This window comes from Xiphias gladius, chromosome 8 (assembly GCF_016859285.1).
Source record: "Xiphias gladius isolate SHS-SW01 ecotype Sanya breed wild chromosome 8, ASM1685928v1, whole genome shotgun sequence".
NCBI lineage: Eukaryota > Metazoa > Chordata > Actinopteri > Istiophoriformes > Xiphiidae > Xiphias > Xiphias gladius.
Window position 1 is genome coordinate 25,610,812 of NC_053407.1, and position 22,550 is coordinate 25,633,361.

Consider the following 22,550-nt stretch of genomic DNA (forward strand, 5'->3'; position numbering starts at 1 on the left):
GTCTACTTTTTAAATTCGCGCTGGTGCTTTCACACGCACGAGCTCTGTCGCCCCCTAGTGGTGGTCCGCAACGTCTGTGTAACGTGCACTGTGAACCAGATCGTATTTTGCGTCGTTTGGATCAGCACAAAAATCAGCACCGTTTTCCTTATTAATTATCGACCGTTGGCGCTAATAGTTTAGTGGCGGGACGCGACGAGGCATGCACCTCCTAACCACGGGGTGGCGCTAAGGCCTCACTCAACCTGAGCAAGAGGAAGCGTCTAGCGTTTAAATGGTCTTTGTGTTGGGAGGATACCCAGCACCCCGTCTCCTTATTTGAAAACTAAAGAACAAAATGTATGACAGGTATGTTAGTTTACTCACATACCTTTATGTCTCGTTAATTTATCGGTCAGTTGCGGTTTCAACGCAGCTGTAAGCACTGCGTACTGTTGTTAGCTTACTGTTAGTTAAGCCCCTCCACCTTCCTGTCTTCTTTGTGCTGGCAATGTTACTGTATGTGCTTTAATCTCCACACAGCTCATGTTTCCATTGTGTATAGATGCATCTGGCAGCACAATAAATGTCAATTTATTCAAATAAGTCAACAGTTAAGATGGAGGAAAACGAGTACACATCACTGACGGTACCTACGGATTATTTTCAGCAGTGGTGAGTTGGTGTTGGAGGTGGCAGGTCCTGGGTTCTCATTTTCATGCATGAGATGGGAGAAAATAAATATCATTTGACACACGGTATCATATGCATATCTGTATACTTTATATCTAGGCTTGTAGCAAGTGATAGTGCAATTATTAACGATAATAAAATGTTCCTGGGACTGGAAAGAGAGGCTACAAATGTAGGACTAATACTTTAAATTTTACGTACCCTGTGTTATATTTCGGGTATGTAATAATAAATGTTATAACTGACGGTTAATTTGACAGAGGGATGTTGCACCATAGGGCTGCAATGATTAGTCAGTCGAAAAAAAATCAATCAGTAACTATTTTGATAATCGATTAATCGTGTCAGTCATTTTTCGAGCATAAATGCCAAACATCGGCGGTTTCAGGCTTCTCAAATGTGGGGGCTCAAGGCTTTTTTTTTTTTTTTTTTTATCATGTATGTTACAAAATTAAATACTGTTGGGTGTAGGACTGTTGGTCAGACAAATGTAGCTATTTAAAGTTGTGATGGCTGTTTTTCACTAGTTGTTTTTTTTTTTTTTTTTTTAATTTATCAGACTAAACGAGGAGTCTGTTAAGGGAGAAAGTAAGAAGCAGATTAATCGATAATGAAACTAATTTACAGTTGCAGCTCTAATGAATACACTGGAGCTGGTTTGACAGACTTAGAAGGACATTACATTACACCATCACTTGTTACAGGCTTTATAAATACACCCGCAGTGGCTCTTACTCATCCTATTTGCCAGTTGTCGTATGTATACAGCCGTAAAATAAACTCCTCACGTGTTTGATTTTATAGTCGACTTGATATCAATCACGGTCACAGTGTGTTTGCTATTGATTGATTGTGTCTTCATTCCATTCTAGACAAAGTGAACAATAGATCAGCACGTGTAGTACGTAAACGGAGTACTTGACCTAGGTTATTTGATCAAAACAAATCAAATTGCCACAGTGAAGTTGCGGTGATTGTAGTGCAGAGATTAAAAAGAGGTCTACATCAGCGCATGTGTGTTTGTAAGTATTGTGTGTTGTAAATTTTCCGCACCCATGTCTTCACGCACTGCATTGAACACCAGACATCATTTGGCATTTCTTGCTGCGTCCGGGTCCGGTTTCACTTTCTACTTTTGCTCAACTTCCTCTCCCTTCTTTCTTTAACGTTCTTCTTCCTCCTCATCCTCTCCTCTTCTGTCATGCACCCTCTTCTTTTCCAGGTACCAGTCCAGCCAGCAGCACCCTGAGGCGCAGCATGTGACGCCATATCACAACATGGGCCATTACACAGAAGGTCCCAGGGATGAGCCTGTCATGGCTGAGCTATCTGTCCACCGGGAGCCACCTCTTTACCAGGAACCTTTTTACCAGAACTACCACCCAGCCCAGAATCACTACCAGGAGCCGATGTACCAGCAGAACGTCAGGGAGCAGCAGCAGCAGCAGCAGCAGCAGCAGCATCTTGCGGTCCTGCATCACCCTCAGCAGCTGGAGCCGAGTGTCCAGCACCAGCCTCAGTCTGCTGGTCCACCTCAAGGTATGGAAGACGTTATTGATCAAAGTAGTTATCCCTCAGACCTGAAGCAACATCTCAGAGGTTTTTTGTGAAGTCATACCTATCCAAATATGTAGCATTTTGGGCTTACAAATCTGTCAGCCTTTATTTTATTTTGCCCATGCTGCCTCATATTGCAAGGACATGATTCGGCTTGTTTTGTCTTATGACAGTGACTCGCCCTTGAATTCACCATTAAGCTTTTTTCTATTTTTATCGGTAACTGTCATACCTCACCGCGTTCCTCCTCTCTGTCCCAGCTGTGACACCAGCGAAGAAAAAGAGAGGCCGGCCTCCTAAACAGCAGGCGGAGGAGGGTGAGACGCAGGAAGAGGAGGACGAGGCTGAGGCCGCCAAGAAGGCCAAGAGGATTCTCAACCGCTTCAACGGCATGTCAGTGGCCGAGGTTATGGCCAAAACCCTGCCAGACGTCATTACCTACAATCTTGACATTTTGATAGTGAGTTATTTGTGGCAATTATACAAGGAGAACTGCCGAATTTTACAAGGCTTTACTCACATCACATCTATGGTGTAAGATTTCAGTCACATAAAACTGTAGTTCCTAGGTCTGTTGCCGTGGTAACCCCTTCATGTTTCTCCTCAGATTGGAATTAACCCAGGACTATTGTCAGCCTTCAAAGGACACCATTACCCAAACCCAGGAAACCATTTCTGTATGTTGAAATTCAATTTCATTACTGACTACAGGGGGATACATGCCAGTATTCACTATTAACTGCTTCTACCTTGTTGGACAACGTGGTGGGTCCATCGCTCCGAATGCCTGTTATGACGCTCAGATTTGTTCAAACTCGCAATTTTCAAGTGCAAGTAGAAATCCCAAAGCTTCCAGAGATACCAACATAATGATGTGATACAATTGAACTTTGCAACTCTCAATCCGATATATTGGCGCAGCCATAAAAATGGTGTCTTGGGTTTGAATATTTCCCTCTGTGTCAAAATGATGTAGCTTCAGTGAATCACTGGAACAAGCAGGCAACAGAATACACAGTATGCATGACGCTGTTGTACAAAGTTGAGAAAAGTTTCTGTTAAGTTCTTTTTAAGCTTTTTATAATATCAACATATCAGGTGGCAATAGAAAATGTATGAATATCTATTTCAAATTTATAGTAAAGGTAAAGGTTTTTTGCCAGACTGGTTTTCAAAATGAGAGGTTAATACGATCCGCGTGCACAATGATTTCTTAAGCTTTTAGTTCTAGCTCCTCGAGAATGTTTTTTTATCACAATGTTTCTCAAATTATAATAGGCACAAAGTATTTCTTTTCTCTCAACCATCTTTTTCATGTCTCATTTCAGTCTTGTGTACTGTTTATTGTTACGCTGGTGAGGCAGCCAAACATATTTGATACCGGTGCTGTCGTTGACTCAGCCCCAACCTCAGCAGGTCACGTAGCAACACAGCACGTTTCACCATGGAAATAATTTTACTGCGTGGCCAAATCTGCTAGTTTCTTCATCATGTTCATCATCAGTTCACCAAATTATGCTGGAAAAACAAACCTACACATCGTCCAGCTGTGTCTGACAATAGAGTCCGGTAGATTCAGTGCAGGTACAATACCTGAAAGTTCCTTTAAAAACTAGTTTGGGTCCATTGTTTTGAAATCTTGTATGTGCTCGATAGCCACTCGGCCAAATAAAGTTTCAACTCCTCTTTTCTGTCCAGGGAAATGCCTGTTTCTTGCTGGTCTAACTGACCAGCAGCTCAACTATATGCACGATCAGAGCCTGCCGGAGAAATACAGCATCGGCTTCACAAACATGGTGGAGAGGACCACACCTGGCAGCAAGGACCTCTCCAGGTGAGGGGGAAAAAACACACACATTGATGTTTAAAAGTTAATAGAAATGCAGTTTTACTTAACATACATTCTTTACATCCAAAAAAATGTCATTTTAGTTGGTTTTATACAGAATGATTCAGAGTTAGTGCAACCGAAGACCCAATTGTAAGATCATCAACAGCGAGGAGCTTCTGGGTGGATATCATCCAGTGTAATCCAGTGTGCACCTTGTAAGAAAACACTGAAAAGATTTGTCTGGTTTTACGTTTTTGCTCCAGTAAGGAGATTCGTGAAGGAGGTCGACAATTACTTGACAAGCTGCAGAAATACAAGCCATTAATAGCAGCTTTTAATGGCAAAGGTAAAATTATTTTATTATTATTATTATAATAATTTCTGCTGGAAGTGTTGACATGGCGTATTCATAAAGCCACTGGATAATCCTAACAGTGTATCGATATGTTTTTGTTTTTTATTTCGACAGGTATTTATGAAATCTTCTGCAAAGAAACCTTTGGTGTGAAGGCGAAGAATCTGGAGTTTGGTCTGCAGCCCTACAAAATCCCAGAAACTGAAACAGTATGATGAAACAGTACTTGAATTACTCTTAATATTTACCGAACAATACCAGACAATCCTCATGGCATATTTCCTGTCACCTAGGTGTGCTACTTGATGCCCTCATCAAGCCCTCGCTGTGCCCAGTTTCCCCGTGCACAGGATAAGGTGCATTTCTACATCAAGCTGAAGGAACTGAGAGACCAGATGAAAGGATTGGTACCTAGTCGCGAGGTGGTAGAGACACAGTACTCCTTCGATCTGCAGCTAGCTAAAGGTAAACAGTTGGCAAAATTCTCTTTAACTGTGCAGCTGAAACATAAAGTGTCGGATTCAGTTTGCGGCCCGTTTGGATGCAGAGATATACCTGCTAATTTTGGATTTTCTGAAACATAAGCAGGCTACATCTTTGTCATTTTTACAGACACATTTATATCTGAAGTAAAGTCTCCGCTCTGATGGTTTTGTTTTGCAGAGGACGCCAAGAGGATTGCAATCAAAGAGGAGCAGGTGGACCCAGAGTATGAAAGCTGTAGTGCTCTGCACGACAACGTGAGGCAAAGCAGCAACGTGTCCAACTAAAAGGGACCAAGGAGAGGAAAAAAAACAGGCCTGTCTACCGTAGCACACAGGTAGTGGATCCAGGATTTTTTTTTTTTTTTTTCGTCAATATTTGGCCTTGGCGGAGGTAAACGCTCTACTGAGTGCCATCCTAGTTCAAATTAAATATAGCTGGAAGTATATGGAAGTCAACTTCTTTTTATTTATACCACAAATTTTCATGTGCATATAATGTAACTGTAAAAATGACTCCAAACCACTGTGACTGTTTACCACTGGTGGAAGAAGTATTCAGATCTTTTACTCAGAAATACCACAATTTTAAAAATACTTTGTTATAAGTAAAGTCCGGCTTTCAAAACCTTACATAAGTAAAAGTACGTACGTATTATAAGCAAAATGTACTTAAAGTATAAAAGTCCTCATAATACAGCCAAATTGGGTACTGTCGGGGCTACATTTTAATATTGAATTATTATTGTTGAGGCATTTACATGTAAGCCCCATTTTAACATTGTAGCCGACTGCGGTAGAACTAACTTTACTCATGTTGTGTAACTTCGGGTATATTCAATATCTTGTATTTTATAGGCCCATGATGTGTTTTTAAAATCTTTATCTGCAAAGCAAGCAGAAACTACAACTGTCAGATAAATGTTATGGACTGAAATGTAATGAAGTAGCATAAAATTAAAATACTCACGTACAAGTTCCTCAGAATTGTACTTAAGAACAGTACTTGAGTAAAGTTGCCTTCCACCAACGATTACCTGTCTAAAGCAAGGTGTAGGTCTGAGTTGTTCTTTCACACAACACTCACAGTAACCGAACTAATGACCATCCTGGAAGTAAAAATTGATTTGTCAATCCCATGAATTATGGCGTGCTTTGAAAAATGGTTTTCAGTTTGTTAGGTTTACACAAAAAGTTTACATAAAACACACAAAACAGCGCCCCGGTCCTTTTAAAAATATCTTTTGGGTGGTTTCTCGAAATTAAATCATTTACTGAACTGTTGCCAGTGTATTGCTCGTTGCCTAACGCAAAGCAGCGTAACCCATCTTTGTTGTGGTGTCCTGCAGAAATGGACATTGAAGGCCAGTCAGCGAAAAACATGACACGGAACCACTGCAGCTGGAGATGTTCGCTCAACAGATAACAGCCGCACTAGTCGCAAGATGCATCGGTGAGAGAGAGAAACCCTCTGATGACACCACAAGAGAGGGGACTCGCACTGTTCCTGAGGCATCGCAGTGTGACGCACAAGAAAGAAAGTGCCGACAACGGTTACATTTTCTAACTCCCAAACAGACTGTGCATGTTTTTGGTGTTTTTTTAATCACTATTTATTGCATTTTGTAAGGTATGTTTGTCCAGTGACTTATTTTTGTATTTTGAAAGAATGACATTTTATGATTTATCAGCTGTATAAATAGGTAATTGTACTTTAGAATTTCTAATCTGTAATTACAGAGTCATTAAATCTCTTCTGAAGTTGCCACGTTTATTGTCCGATTCTTCAAGTCGTTCATGCGAAGCTGTACCATATATCTTATAACGTAAGGAAACGTACACAGAAGCCGTCAAAAAGAATGATTAATGCTTCGCCTCGAAAGTCAGATTTAAGTTATTTTGATGATTCACTTGCTTATTGAGACGTTTTTCCTCCCAGCTGCCTTGTGTTCACTACACTGCTGCGTAGTTTAAACTAAACATATATAGTAGCTGAAGAAAAAACACCAACATTTAAAAGGTCAGACAGAAAACCTCACATCAAAATTGCGATGACATGATTTTTTTTTTTAATTTTTAAATTTTTAAAAAATGTGTTCCCTGTGCACACGTGAAAATAAAAATGAACCAACAAATCAATGCTTCCTCATCCAATGACACACTAAAGCACTTAAACACAAACACACAAAGTAAAACACGGAGAGCATATTTAGCACATTTAAATTGAAAATAACCAATCAACTAATATCTCATTAAACTTCACATAATTATTGTGAAGAGAGTTCACCCAAAACATCCTGAAAGGTTTACACTGAGGAGTTCTCATTTGTCCTCTTTATCATCTATCAAGTCCATACACACACAAAAGCAATGAATGATCCCCAGACATATCCTGTTTCCCTTTTAGTATGTAAGTAACGGAAGAGTTAAGAGCATCTGCCTAGCTCAGTGTTTAATTCTTGGTCTGTTTGAAATCACCCAGCAGAATACAAAGATCTGTAATTATTTGCTCCTTTTTGAATTTAAGTTATGGTCTCTTGGGCACAATCCTGAATAAAAACCAGGATCTATTGATGTTTTTAGAAATCATTCTATTTCATTGATGTCTGGCTACAATGTGTACAGGCCAACTGTTTTGTTGAATGCATTGCTAATGAAAAGACAGAAGTAATAGTTAATGTACTCCCCATTGGAAGTATACAGGGAAAAAATAACCTTATCAGGAAAATTAAATACTGAAAAACTGCACGAAGCTGCAAAAATTACCCTTTAAACACAACAGACTACCAGCCAATAGAAAACAACCTCGCAGAGTTTAAAAGTCGAGCCGCTCATACCAATGGTAAAATAGGTGTGTACCGTTATGTTTGGTAACGACTTTATAATAGAATTTACATTGAAAACACCGTATTTAAGAAGATATATCGAATAACGGCTAACATAATTTAATAGTCTAAAACAGGCTCCTTTGAGTCATGTTTCTCGATTACACTTAAAGATGTTTTTCTTTCTACAACCCTACGTCTCAAGCTTGAGATCTTCCGGTGTCAAAGTTGACCGGCAGGACTGTCATGTCTTTGTTGCCTCTGTAGCACATCAAGTGTTGTTAATAGAAGAGCGGGGTAGATGGGAAAATAACAGTTATCTGTACAGAGGAAGCAGATTTAAACCTTACCCACAACAGGTACGTTTAAGTTTAGAAATTCCGATTAACTGCTTGCAGTTTCTTTGCGAGGAATCTCAGTGGGAGCGAAGCCGTTCATCCATGACAAGTTAGCTGAACAGCTAGCTGTTAGCTAACATTAGCTGTACTTGTGGCACTGCTACTGAACCGTTGTAAAGCAAAAACGTTTATATGGTCTTCCGGAAGACGAAACTTCTAGGATTGAAATTAGATAGCTTTAAACCGCCTATACCTGCTAGCAGTTTACTCTAACCCTGCTTTAAATGGATAACTGGCTCTCACCCGGGTTTAGCTTGTTGGTTAGCATAGCCATGAGAGGAGGGAAAACATTTTATGGATTTAAAGGATTTGGTGTCTAAGATATCTACTGTTTCATAAAATAGAGGCTGCAATAGTGGTGTTTTAACTTGGTGTTCATTTTTTTTTAATCGTCATCTATATTGTCCTTTGTTGTTACTCTTTATGTTATGGTTTATCTTTTGTTGCTAACGCCACAGTCTGTCTACAACACCCTGCCACATGCATTCAGTTTCATACACTGCCAGACTCTCACTATGCCAAACCCCATGTACGTCGCCTCAACATGCATGTCGATTTATTTAATAAAGTCAAACCACCCAAAAGATGGAAGAAAAGCTGAACGGATCACTGCCTGTTGTCTCCCCGGAGTATCTTCAACAGTGGTGAGTCTTCCTCCTCACCACAATGCGCCCGTACAGGAGTCAGCTTCTAGCTGCAAAACTGACTGGCAAAGTGTGATGAAAATGACTTGAAAGCATGTGAAAGCAGTTGCCCTTCTGACTTTTGTTTTGCCATTTTTTTTTTTTGCATAATGTCATTTCGGATTGTACACCATGAATGACGATTTACTGTTTGTTGTGTATGTTATTTTGTTATAGCTCGATGGTATTTTTATTGTGGTTTAATACAGGGAGAAGAGAAATAGTGTGTCTCTGATGTTTTCCCTTAATATGATGCGAAACTTTACTACAGTCTCACCGTTGTTGACTGTGAACGGAAAGTGTGGGTTTTTCCTGTGGTATGAAAATAAGTTGCAAGCAACTCTGATTCCAAAATTTCATTACTAATATACACTCAGTTGTCAGTTTCTTAGGGACACTTAACTAAAACTACAATGGACCTGCAATAAATTATACCTCCATTAAAATTATAACGATCAGTTTTAGTTAAAACTATTTTAATGTAAGATAAGAAAGAACTTAAATATTCCTTAGGTAAATTCTTGTGCCATCAACACGCTCAATACAACAGAAACACTAGGTAGAGAAAAGACATTTCTTAGTCAAATCTAAATACTATGTTCAATAAATAAAATAAAATAAATATTTATACAGTGCAGCTGTAGGATGGATATGAGTGCAAAATAGGGCAAAATAGTTGTCAGTGACAGGTTGAAAGTGACAATTTATATTAATACTGAAATGATAAAATTGACTCGTACCAATTACAGGAGAGAGTGCATCAGTTGAGATTATTCATTTATCAAAAACATATTATGCATCATAGTGTGTTACACTCAAATACAGAAAAAGGTTAAACAAAAAAAAAACAAAAAAAGCACAAAGGTTACATAATGGTCTAACTCAGCTTTAACTCCACAGCACAACCCAGTGTCATTTTGCTTGTTGTATTTATTATTTCCACCTCTTTTTCTTTATTTCTTCTTCCACCACAGGGTTCAGTCTGCCCAGCAGTTCCACGCTCTTCAGTCCCAGTATTCAGGCTTGAACAACAACCATCAGTTTCCCTACCCGGAGAGGCAGACGGGAGAGACGGCCATGGCACACATGGCTAATCCAGATCCCATGATGGATCAACAGGGACCTGCCAACCTGGCAAAACGTACTATGATCCCTTTTGAATAAAATATCCTCACTGTGTGTGGTAGCTGGCTGTGGGTCAGGTCCATAATTTCTTAATTTGTCATAAATTGTTGAATCAGTGTGTCCAAGCTAAGTCTGCACAAGTATAACTAAATATAAAATATCTGATTGAAAACATTGTAATACTACATGGTGTTAGCATACTGGCTAGTAGGCATGCTTTTGGAGGGAAGCTCTTTGTACGTTAGTGACAGCATTGCTGGACAGTTTTTTGATATCCCCGTTCCTACCTCTTGTTGTAGCCCCAGCCAAAAAGAGAGGCAGACCAGCTCAGCCCAAGGAACCCAGGGCTCCCAAACCACCAAAAGTACCCAAGGCACCAAAGCCACCGAAGGACCCAAATGCACCTAAAGCCAAACCCGGTCCTAAGCCCAAGAAGGCCACTGAGGCCAAGGCAGATGGCAAGCAGGAGAAGATTGATGAGAGCTTCAAGAAGGTGAAGAGGAAAGTTGATCGCTTCAAAGGAATGTCAGAAGAGGAAGTCATGAAAAAAACTCTACCAGACCTGCTGGACTACAACCTGGACTATGTCATTGTAAGGTTCTTTGTCAGTTTTGCAGTGGAATTAAGCACTGTGCTATTTGGAATGGATTTGAGTTTGTAAGCTTAAGAAAACATCTGCCGTTTTTGCTTTCAGATTGGTATCAATCCGGGGCTGATGGCAGCTTACATTGGACGATGGTTTCCAGGACCTGGAAATCATTTTTGTAAGTTATGTGACGAGAATGATTTTAAGTTGGTTTTTTTTTTGCTGGTCTGCAAGCAAGATCAGAGGATGGCAAATAGTTTTTGTTGTTCAAAGGTTTTTAGAAAAGTCATAAGAGAGTGTTTTAGGGGCGCGTGTGATACTGTACTACCTTTGTAAGGTGACTTATACAGGTCAAATGTAAAAACATATATTCCCTCTAACTGATTTTTTTACAGTACTTTTTCCATGTCATGAATAAACATTAATCAAGATGCTGTGACACCATGAACTCCAGACGAATACATGCTTTGTTAGCTGCAGAGATGACTGGTAACTTTTTGATTTCAGGGAAGTGCCTGTTTCTGTCTGGATTTACTGAGGAGCAGCTCAACCACATGCATGACACCGCCCTGCCTGTCAAGTACAAAATGGGTTTCACCAACATGGTGGCCAGGGCGACACCAGGGAGTAAAGACCTCACGAGGTAAAAACATGTTAGACACGTCAGTGGCGTCGCTCAAGGATTTCGATTTGATCTCTCACCACCGTGTTTGATGGAGCCAGAAAATCTAAATTTAGGGCGAAGGGGGGCATTCTGAGATGGATTAGCAAACAGGAACCATAAGGGCGGACTGAATGGTTGGTTTTGAGATTAGTATTTTGTTGTTTATACTGTACTGTAACCACTCATCTTCTGTTTTCATCTCAACAGTAAAGAGTTACGTGAAGGAGGCAAAATTCTTGTAGAGAAGTTGAAGAAATACAGGCCCCTTATTGCTGTTTTCAATGGAAAATGTAAGCACTTTTTTTTTTTTTAACTACAGTGCAACAGTTACAATGCAATCTTTCACTGTAGTGAATTAAGTTAATATTTTTTGCCCCCCCCCCCCCCCCCCAGGTATCTATGAAATGTTCTGCAGAGAATTGTTTGGTAAGAAACCACAGAAGCTTGAATTCGGCTTGCAGCCACACAAGATTCCCGAGTGTGACGTGGTGAGAACTCAAACACGTCACATTTTTTAAAGGGATCGCTCATACGTTGAAGAAGGCCAGACCCTTTTTCCAAATTGACCTCTCTTCTGTATGAAACGGCTGTGGATGTTTTTACGGCACTTTCAGCCACATTTCAAGTGGTGGAAATGAGCCGTTACATTATAGATGTCCATCTGAACTCGCTCAGTATCATTCATCAAAATTAAAAAAAATATATATATATTATTAGGGATATATTGATACCAGTCCTTCAACATGCCCACACTAGGTTAAAATGGCAGATCAATATCATAGATTATAAAATACAATCTCTGATATGATAATTAACGAAACCGATTTTCCAAAATTTTTGTACACACAAGCTTATATTTCTGTTATGCTTGGAAAAAAAAAAAAGATTACGTGACTGAATCCAAAGTGAATGTTTAAGGTTTTTTCCTTTAAAGTAACAGATCACTGCTTGATATCAGTCAAAATCAGTACCGGCAGCTGAAAAAGTGAGACTCTGTAATTCTGTAAATTTCAAGACATTTAAAATATTAATTCCACTCAACAGTGAAAAGCAAAACAAAGCAGTTTCATGGAGGAGAGCTGCCAGTTTAGAAAACGAGGACTTCAGATCACATCTGAGCAATTCTTTCAACCGTAAATTCTGCTTTAAAAAAACTTCAACTGACCATCAGTTCCCCTACACAGGCTCTGTATTTGATGCCCTCTTCCAGCGCTCGTTGTGCTCAGTTCCCTCGTGCTCAGGACAAAGTCCACTTCTACATCAAACTGAGGGAGCTCAGAGATCAGCTGAAGGGCGTCCAAAGGGGCACTGAGATCCAGGAGGTTGACTACACATTTGACCTGAAGTTGGCCAAGGGTAAGCACCACTGGCAGGTCAGGGACGAATCGACGTGCTTGTGTGCCGTGGCAGTGAAACCTTTTCTTTTCTAAAACCTGTACCGGAAAGCAGCGTCATGACATACAGAAGTAACACACTGCATAAAGCAATGACCATTGTTTAAAAGAAAATACCGTATGAAGAATGAACTGTTTTTAAAAATGTAGATAAGCATGGAAAGTCGTACAATCGTTGGCTTGACAGCTTCTGTGTGTTTCAGTACATAATGATGTTAAAATCGTGCCATTAGCTTGGTTTGTGGATTCAAGACAGAGCAAGATCGACAAGTAGTTTATTCTTCCCTTTTTTTTTACTCCATCAACAGAGGATGCCAAGAGGCTGGCGATAAAGGAGGAGCAGTACGACCCTGGTTATGAAGATGCCTATGGAGGAGCGTACGTAGAGAGAGGACCTGAAGAGGGCCAGGCCCAGGCCCAGAGCCAGACCAACGGTCACTGTACATTCTCATCTGCAGAAAACACAGGTAACAACACACAGACACTGCTGAACTTCAGGGGAGGCTAAGATACAGCGGACGTAGTTCTGCCCACTTTAGCAAATTGTATTTAGAAAAATACACGGACATCTCAGGTTCCAATATTTTCATTATCAATTCTGCTGATTAGTTTCAACCACCCGATTATTTTTTTTTGTGTCTATAAAATAGTGAAAAGTTTTCATCATGTCTCACAGCTAAGTGCTAACAAATATATAAATTGCTTGTTTTATCTGATTTACAATTCAAAAGCTGAAGGTTTATGAATTTTTGCCATTTTCTTCTTAAAAGATGACTGAAATTATTAGTCGATTATCAAAATAGTTGTCAGTTAGTTTGTTGACTAATCATTTCAGCTCTGCTGTAAGAGTAGAAATGGATGTGACAGTAAATAACCAACACAGCCCGTATAAATGTGAAGTGCTATACTGGACATATACAATAAAATCAGGTTCACAGAATCACAAACATTGTAGGTTTACTTCTGCAGGGCTTAAAGTACTCCCAACATTTTTCAAAACCCGTTTCAGGTTGTTTAATTTAAACATGTTGTATGTCCTGATTCATCTTTTAAATATCCTCAAGGTCCTGGTCATGTGTGGAGCCATCTGGGCTCCTAAATAATCCAGAGCAGCTGTGTGATCTGTGGCTCAGTTGTGACTGATGCACTGAGTAATTACGTGGACAGTTAACCTCCAACTCTGTCCCGCTGAAGGGACACAGCATCTTGAGCAAGATGCTGAAACCTTGCGCGGAGTCGGTGTCACGTTACCATCAGCGCAGCGCTTGAGGGTTGTTTGTTCTCTTTCTTCAGAAGGAGCACAGGCGGCGACCATGTCTCAAACAGCAGAGGGCCAGCTCCCAGACGGACAGTGGATGACCCAGTCCTTTGCGGATCAGATCCCAGATATCAGCGGCGGACCAAAAGGCGGCAGCGCATGAGGCAAAAGGCTTGAATGTCCCTGCGCTGACACGCAGACACTTCAGTCCTTCACCTCTTTGTCAGGTCTTAGATTGTTTTCCTTTTTATTAGTGTCAGAGTGGAATATACACACATAGATGGACTTTTTAGAAATTCTGCAGAATATTCTTTCTGCATTTTATTTGTGATCTTGTATACATGTCTGATCATCTTCATGGCAGTCTTCTTAAATGCGTGAAATCAGGGACTCGACAGTGATGCTTGACTGTCATTGGAGAAGGTCATGTATTTAAACATTGTCTTGCCTTCGTACTGTACTGTACTATACTGCACTGTGATGCAGTAGGTGTAAACATTCACGTCTACTGTTTTTTAGCAGTAGATAAAACTCCAGATGGTTATTTTATAAGCTTGACTGATCAGTGTGAGCCTATAGGATCCTCTGTGTGAAATGAGGATTTAGCAAGCATTCATATTTTTACATTCACGGTGCTATGAACTGACCTCAATGCAAAGTGATCGCTCGGTGAAACCAGACTCGTCATGGATGTTGCAGATTCCTCAGAAGGAAGTTCTGACAAGCCTTTCAAACACAACGTTACAAAACTCAAACGGGTTTTTTTAATTTTTTGTTTTTTCTTTGTTTTGTTTTTAGGAATTTTAGAATTATGTTTTGTATGTTTTATGGAAATGACATTCACAAGGAATTTTATGAAACATTTGTCCATTAAAATGTCCTGATGATGCTTTTTCTATATTATTGGTTTACCCTCTTTTTTTGTATATAGATTGGTAGGAACCTCTTAATCTTTCGCAGGCTAGCTGCTGTATAGATATACAAGAGGAAAAATTTAAAAAAAGTCAAAAGTGAAGCCTAACATAAAAGAGAAGGGCTGAAATGCAACCAAGGTTGTGTGCTATAGTCTGATCCGCGATGTCCGTAACATTGGTGCGAACCTTTTGACCACTGAGCCCCCGACACCTTAACAGAGGTAGATTAACAGATCTGACGATGACATAAGTAGCAGCAGCGTCTTCTCCCCGGACCAAACCAGCTGACTCTGACAAATCTTTGAATGGACCCTTTGAATTCCGAGATTGAGCAGTCAGTGGGTTTGACTGTACATTTTACACTGAATTTCAACCCAATCTGTACTCCCTCTGCTTCCCTAAAATCGACATTCCTTTAAACACAGTTATAGGGAATCAATGAGGAGTCTCTCTGCGGCTCATCCTCAGTGAGGTCAGAGGTCAAGATCATCTGGGGGACAGTCCCGCCGGCAAAGATTTCAGTGGCTCCAGAACTCTCCAGCAGCATAACACAGGGTGTTGTTACTCTCCCTGCTGTAGTACATGCATACTGTCCACTTGGAAGTATTAACAAGTTACATGAGTAAAAATCTTCATATAAATAAAAATGAATTCTTGCAAGGATTTGTATGATATCCCACTAAACGTAATATTTATATCATCAGTTATTTTCACACAGACTGGATGAAGTGGATATTGGCGATAAAATGGTCGCATTGAGCAGGTAACCCTAGAAATCGACTCTGAAACCCTGCGCTGAAATGATCACTTTGGTTCTTCTGGTCAGCTCTTGATGAAATTCCGACTCTGGAATGATTTCGTGCGCTGTGTTCAAAGTGGTGGTCACTCAAAAGCAACGTACCTTCATGAACTTCAAGATTTATTTTTAGTATGATGAGTAAGTCAATATCAGTTAGTATGATCAGTTCTGGTTAGCCCAAGTTGTTGTTGGTAAAAGTTAAGCTTTCGGTCACCATCTCAGTCTCGTTGAGTACAGATGTGTTAGGGGTCGTGTATAAATATCTATTAAGCTGCTCTTGGTTATTAATGTAACATAAGTAATAAGTGACAATTTTTAAAAAAATTTAAAAAGTCTATTTTATTTGCCTGGTTAATGGTTGATGATGTGCCCTTTTACTTCTGTGGTTTAAAGCCCCCTTGCCGCATTTAGGCAAATTTGAATGTTTGGAGGTGGGGTGAAACCTTACAGGTCAAGTTGAGGGAGAGGAGGTCCACGTTACCGCTGTCGCCCCGCTGGAGTTTTGTGTTTGAAACTGGGGCGATCGTTGACGTCAAGGGTGTCATGCCTTTGTCTCCCCCCTGTCTGGTTTCTGAGAGCCAGAGGGCCTGTCGCTGCAGCGCCGCTGGGGAGACGCACTAGATGGAGACACAGAGACGGGAACGAGCGCCAGACAGGGTTACTGTTATTGGTCCTACCGTAACAACATGACCTCTGTTGTTAGTTTTACAGCAGCAGATAATGTGGTGGTAATGAAAGAAGGCGTGTACAGCAAGAATAAGACACCGTCAACGTATAGTTTTTCCACTTCGGAAGAAAAAAAAAAAGCTTACATCACCTTCATTGCAACATTTACAAGGCACATAATTACAGCCTCTAAAATTCTACATTTTATAAAACAATTTCAGTCAGAGAAACGACTCCAAAGTTATGCAGTAGTTTAACTTCTGTGCCATCCAGTATTTAGTAGGAGAGTCCCATTTTTTTTTTTTTTTTTTAAATGGTTGATTCGGAAGTCACCCTAACCCGGTCAAGGGAGGCAACTGCTAAACTTTAAAGCACCTTAACTTGAATCTACTGAGGCTGGCTTTCTCATTTTCATATTAAAGTAGATTAAATCAAAAAATTCAAGTATCAAAAAAAAAAATTTATATATATATTCATATATAAATATGCATTTGTCTCCACACCTGTTGTTTTCCTTGCATCCAACGCAGAAATCAGTGATGCACGTCGACAGTCTGCAAATTACCGTACAGCCCGACTGTATCACACTGTCACGATACAAACAGTAGAAAACGACAGAAGAGATTTAAAAATTTTTTTTGGCCCATTTTCTTTGACCATTCTGCGACACACCCTCGCCCTTCAGTTGCACGGTCGACTGCTTCGAGAAGAGAAAAGCCCCTGGTCCTTACCCTTTGGTGAGTAAGAAGGTCAGCTCGACGGGCAGCATGAGGATGGTCAGGAGGCTCCAGACCCCTTTGACCAGAAGGAACTCGGTCAGCTGAGACCACCAGCTGACACCGCCGTGACCCTCCCTGCAGGCCTCACACAGGACTAGCGCACACACACACACACACACACACACGAATACTCCTACAACATATCATAAAGATACTGTTGTAGATGTGTTGAGGGGGTTAATCTACAGCCAGTTCACAGATGAAAAGGAACTCAGATTATCTCTAAATATTTAAACTGGAGAACCTGATTGTGGCCAGTGAAATAGCAATAACTGATAACTGTGACTGTGAGGACACCTTCACCTTGACTTTAGCATATTTTATCCCAGATGTCAGTTTCCAAGGTCAGGGATGATTCTCCAAACTGATAACATGCCTCAATCTCAACCAATCTAAATCCAACATATCTTGATTTAACTGAAACAACAAATTGTGTCAAATTTGATCTCTATTCTTTAATTTTTGGGATAAAACAACTCAGTAATTCCAGTGTTTCTGCTCAAGGTGTCCTGGCCGGTGCAGGATCAAACCTGTGACCCCAGTCCCACCTGTCCCACTTACTTTTTTGGATGTCAGCCGGCAGGCTCTCTATGACTCGGTGGTCCAGCCAGCAATGCTCTTCTTGTGCGGGATTTAGTCCATTCAGCGGTGTCGTCTCGGACTCCGCTCGAGCCGCTTCCTTCGTCAGCGCACAGCAAGCAGGTGTGAGTGCGTCCATCCGTGCCGACAAACTGGGGGGAAGACACTGTGTCCCGAGCAGATCTGTTAGAGTCAACGAAGAAGACGTCTAAGTCGTCACTCGACTCTGAGGAAGATGAAGGTGGAGGAGCTCACCTCTTTCTCCCAGGAAGCGAAGAGCATCCGTGTAGCCATTGTGGCAGATCTCAGCCAGCTTCTGTCAAGAACAAATGTGAAATTGTGACCGATTGTTTGCTCTTCTGTTACAGTACAGAGAACTGCTCACGCATCTCAAGACGAATTTGGGTTTTGCACTGAATACATTCGTCCGGTTTCTTGGTATGACAGAGAGGAGAAGTAGGGATTGTTCTCTGCTGTTAAAAACCGCATATAACAACAAGTGTTTTGAAGTAAAAGGAACCTGAACGGAGGCCAACCTCAGGTCTAGGAGGTAAGAAGGATGTACAGACGCGATGCACGTTGCCGGTGTTGACCTGGATGCTGACGTTGCCGTAGTGCACCTCGAGGAAGTTGAACGTACCCTCCTTGGGGCAGACGTCGCTCTCGCCCGAGAACGGGGCCATCGTGATGGTGTTCCTCTGCTCGAACAGGGGCATGCTGTTGCTCAGGGCTCCATCCATGTAGTGCTGAGAGGGAAGGGAGCCGACTGAATGTGCACGACTATCTCAGATGACCACACAGATCCAAAAACTTTCAAAATCTATGATTCACACTCTGGTTTAAAGGAGTAAAGGTCAGTTCAAAGCAAACTCATGTATCAAATATCATGTTGTCTGGCTGCAATGCTTTCTGGTCTATTGAGGCTACTGCTTTTGTGGTGAAACTGATACTTCTGCTCTTGTATGTCGGTTCTCTCCCTGTTCTCCCCCCAACAAAACCTCCCAGGCCTTCAATTCTGAGTGACACCGATAAGTTTGAATTGAAAGGATTAAAACTAAACAATGTTCTATTTTCATACTCCGTCGTAGCTGTTTTGCAAGCATTTCCCAGGAGTAAAATAATCATAACAGGAACGCCACGCAACACCAACGCATTGTTGTACGATGACGCGGATGAAGGCCACAGGCAGAAACACATTGGTCTCACAGTTAAGTTTTTCTTTACACAACAGGTGCTGCTGGAGTTTTTACCTCTTTTTTTTCCCCTTCTCCGTAGAACCACAAAGTAGGCGAGGTCGTGCCAGAAAATCTCTACTCTTGATTTTTTTCCTTAAAGCCCGTGCTTACAGGATTTTTAACATTTCTGATTATTAGGGCTTTAAAGTAAAGACCGTTGTTAAACCATGTTGCATAACCATTTCTTGCTAGTCCTCCAGCGAGAAGCTGTCAGCTGTGGCAGCGGAGGAGAGAATACAGGAGCAGTGACGGGAAGTGAAACCGACTAAAACATGAGCAGGTGTCCACTCACCACTCCACGGTATGAAGGTGGAATGAAACCACAGTAAACTGGGAAAAAGCAGCTGCACATGAGAGCCTGCAAAAAAAGGAGACAGTGCAGGTCAAAACATCAGAATTTAAGAAATCCGAGCCTCGGATCCTGCCATCTTTCTGGTTTACCGTCAGAACTGATTTTGTGAAGTCAGACCGGGCTTTCACTGCCCTCAGTTTCCTCCACTCCGTTTTACCTGAACCAGCTCTTCTCTGCTGGCAAACTCTGACACCAAGACGTTTCTCCCGTCAGCCAGTCTGGTGAGGGACACGCAGAGCCTCCCAGAGGCCCGACGGTGGGCGTCAGCTGGGAGTTTCTGCAGCAGGGATTCACGTACCGCCCGCAGCAGACTGAAGGTCGGGTGGAAAACACCCAGCCTGTGTTTTCTGGCCTCTTTCGCCATGGCCAGCACATCATCACAGACCTGTTCTGGAGGAGGAACATGTGGCAAAATCAGTCTCTGGGTAAAGTGATAAATTGCAGCTCCATTTATTGTGCAAGAAGGGTCATTAAGTGAGTAAAACCAAGTCAGCAATTTTATTTGTCCTTTTACATTCTTTTGTGAGTAATATAAGAAATCAGTAACTCGTTGAGGGATTGTTTCAGCTGATGTTTTTATTGTCTCACTGTTTCTGCTTTATTGCTGCCTACTTAAGATTTAAGGCTTTTAAGGCTACATAAATAAATTAGGTGGAAAACCACTACAAAAATATAGTGTTTTTTTTGTTGTCATTGTCATGTTGTCGTGTGTGTTTGTTATTCAGGAGTCCGTGAATGAGAGAAGAGAGACGGGTGTTTTTTTTCCCCTCGTTCGCCTCCCTTGGTTCTGAACCCCATGTGACATCTGGACTTTGCCCTCACTGTTGCACGCTCCGCCTTTGGTCTGACACAACACACCCCTGCGCTCCCTGCATGATCGGGAAAAGTTTAACTACTGCGGGAAGAAAAATAAAAAAAACCAGTAACTGGTGTTAATGTTGCGGCTGGTCGGTGCATATTTTACCGTGAGTACATCTGAAAACACCAGATGGGAACTTTTACACCTTTCAAGCTGGCGTCAGAAAGTTAAGATCTTGGAGATAAAATGTTATCAGAATCCCTGTTCTAAGTTACGTCAGGAATTTCTAGTATCACGAGTCTTCAAAAATCAAAACAACGATACTATCGTAGGCCCTACTGAAATTAACAGAGCCTTTAGAGAATAATATGAAAAACCGTATAGTTCCGAAAAGAGAATCAAGAACTATTATACCAAAGTTGTCTTCCTAAATAATCTTAATATCTCCGGTATATGAGAGGAGGAATGGGGGACATTGGGGGAAGACGTGGGCCTCAGAGGACATCTCTGTGGTGATGAAAAGCAAGAAATCTTCGGATGAGAGGGATAAACCCACCCGCTCACGTTGGTCACTTCAGACAGTTTTAGTGACGTAGGAATACAAATGAAACTTTACAATCTGCTCATACTCCTGTGACAACATCTGTTTGATATTTGGTCATCGCCTCCAATCTTCCAAATCCAGATATACTGAAAATGAATACTCTCCCCAAGCTATTATCTCTCTTTCAGAATATTCCCTTGCCGCCTCCTCCAGAATTCTTTTCTAGACTAAAGAAACTATTCAGTGACTTGATATGGAAAAACAGACGCCACAGACTTCGCTTGTCCCTTCTGTCTTCACCCTATGACAGGGCCCAGACTTGTCGTGGAATTACCGGGCAACTCAAGGCAGAACTATAGGGTTTTATCACTTCACAGGAAATGCACCAGCATGGAAAGACACTGAGTCTGGCTCTGTAAACCTCCAAGCTCCGTCCTTAAAGGAGCAGATTGAAACCTAAAGTGGGAAACAGGATTGATAATCTATCATCACCTGATCAAATCTAATCGAAAACAAACCCTCGGCCATCCCTGCTTTTTCCTCACCGGAGAAACTTTTGATTAAAAATCCCTTTGGAAAAGGAACTTTATCAGAAATACACGACTTGTTGATCGCTAGATCACTAGAATCCTCAGAGAATCTGAGACTGAAAGCGTGGGAGGACGATCTGGAGGAAGAGGAGGCCGACTGAAGAACGGAACAAGGCATGCAATAAAGCTCGAATGCAAACCGCTAACGCGCGTTTAGAACTTCTGCAATACAGTTGGTTAATGATAGTGTACGTCACGCCTGAAAAAGTCAATGAATTCAGTCCCTACATTCCAGACCTATGTGGCAGGTGTAGGGAGGAGAAAGGAACATTTCTCAACTGTGCGTGGAAATGTCCACGAGTTAGAGAATTTTGGGAAGAACTTGAACCAGTAGCGCGGGGGAGTTCGTCAGTCCAAATAGCTGTGGAACCTACGTTTTTTTTTTTTGTTTGTCCTCGGCATCTATCCGCGGGGACAGACTGTAAAGGAAATGTCTCCCGCTCAAAGACAAACAGGAAAGGTCTCAAAGTATCTGGGACCCAATTTTAAATGATCTTAGGGACGAGGATTTATCTGAGTCCGGGGAAAGGTCATTTTAGCATCTGTAATAGACGTCATTTAAGCAGCTGTTGTTGATGAATGTAGATCACTGTAAGTGTTGGATATGTTAGTATTGTAAATGTGTATTATAATGTACCCACTATGGTGTTTTCTGTTTTTTAAAAATATTTTTATTAAAATTAATATTATTTCACCATTTATTTATTTATTTTTTAATAATTTTAATATTGTTTGTCCATTAATATGAATGTATCTATGTATATATCAAGTGCATTTTTTTAAATATTATACTTATGCCATATTATAATACTGGATATTTGTAAGTATGGATAAATAATGTTTTTTTAAATATTTTTAAAAACATTTTTGAAAACATTTATAAAATGCAAGTCAGCTTGTTGAGCCGGGAGATCTCGGATCTGCAACGTGACTCACCGATGGGAATCCCAACAGTCAGAGCTGCAGCAACCAGACAACCAGATGAGGCTCCGCAGAACTTCGACGCACCATGAACCAGATGGGGGACCCGTTCGAGGATGCAGCTCAGAGCTCCCAGGTAGTAAATGCTCCTGAATCCACAGCCTGCAAAAGAGATGTTCCACTCCTCGTCCCAGTCAAACATCTTCTCTGAGGTTTCCGTTGACCGTGAGGTTGATGGAAACTCAAGACTGCACCTCAAATCGTCTCCTCAGTCATCTCGCAGAGTTTAGCTGAGTTCAGTCCCCTCAGCATTTCACACGCATGTAAACCGGTGTCTTATCTCCACTACATTCAGAGGTGCAGCGTGCTGTGCCTCGGTCGGCCGTGGTATGGGATTGCACAACTTACTAGGCCCAAACGTCACATGTTTCAAAATGCAAAACCAGCAGGGATCGCTTCACCCACCAGCTGCAATGAGGGCAGCTGCAGGACATGTGATAGTGTTCATAACTTACTTTACCGACACTACAATGTACACAGCT

General features: G+C 41.2%; 3 protein-coding genes across 10 annotated transcripts; 2 read left to right on the forward strand and 1 right to left on the reverse strand.

Annotated features, from left to right (window-relative positions):
- Positions 1-55: 55 nt before the first annotated feature.
- On the forward strand, positions 56-6,651 carry tdg.2 (thymine DNA glycosylase, tandem duplicate 2). 7 transcript variants are annotated; one of them, XM_040131877.1, is made up of 11 exons: positions 56-348; positions 523-654; positions 1,895-2,211; positions 2,490-2,689; positions 2,837-2,906; positions 3,928-4,063; positions 4,324-4,406; positions 4,530-4,624; positions 4,709-4,880; positions 5,079-5,235; positions 6,247-6,651. In XM_040131877.1, exons 2-10 carry the CDS (start codon positions 566-568, stop codon positions 5,183-5,185), a joined length of 1,269 nt encoding a protein of 422 aa, XP_039987811.1. In that variant the 5' UTR covers positions 56-348; positions 523-565; the 3' UTR covers positions 5,186-5,235; positions 6,247-6,651. The 7 variants fall into 7 exon arrangements, with proteins under 7 accessions (XP_039987811.1, XP_039987812.1, XP_039987813.1 ...); XM_040131878.1 differs by having other exon boundaries at positions 545-654; XM_040131879.1 differs by having other exon boundaries at positions 587-654; positions 6,247-6,650.
- A 1,218-nt stretch (positions 6,652-7,869) lies between these two features.
- Positions 7,870-14,691, forward strand: tdg.1 (thymine DNA glycosylase, tandem duplicate 1). 2 transcript variants are annotated; one of them, XM_040134194.1, is made up of 11 exons: positions 7,870-8,081; positions 8,690-8,764; positions 9,778-9,944; positions 10,228-10,520; positions 10,623-10,692; positions 11,022-11,157; positions 11,386-11,468; positions 11,572-11,666; positions 12,363-12,534; positions 12,881-13,039; positions 13,866-14,691. In XM_040134194.1, the coding sequence occupies exons 2-11, from the start codon at positions 8,706-8,708 to the stop codon at positions 13,991-13,993; spliced, it is 1,362 nt and encodes a 453-aa protein (XP_039990128.1). In that variant the 5' UTR covers positions 7,870-8,081; positions 8,690-8,705; the 3' UTR covers positions 13,994-14,691. The 2 variants fall into 2 exon arrangements, with proteins under 2 accessions (XP_039990128.1, XP_039990129.1); XM_040134195.1 differs by lacking the exon at positions 8,690-8,764.
- Positions 14,692-14,895: 204 nt separating this feature from the next.
- Positions 14,896-22,448, reverse strand: LOC120792810 (patatin-like phospholipase domain-containing protein 2). Its single transcript, XM_040132167.1, has 9 exons — positions 22,024-22,448; positions 19,312-19,544; positions 19,095-19,160; positions 18,104-18,313; positions 17,823-17,883; positions 17,550-17,750; positions 16,941-17,082; positions 16,713-16,796; positions 14,896-16,160 (listed from the first exon to the last, which is right to left on the reverse strand). Exons 1-9 carry the CDS (start codon positions 22,208-22,210, stop codon positions 16,085-16,087), a joined length of 1,260 nt encoding a protein of 419 aa, XP_039988101.1. The 5' UTR covers positions 22,211-22,448; the 3' UTR covers positions 14,896-16,084.
- Between the last annotated feature and the right edge of the window lie 102 nt (positions 22,449-22,550).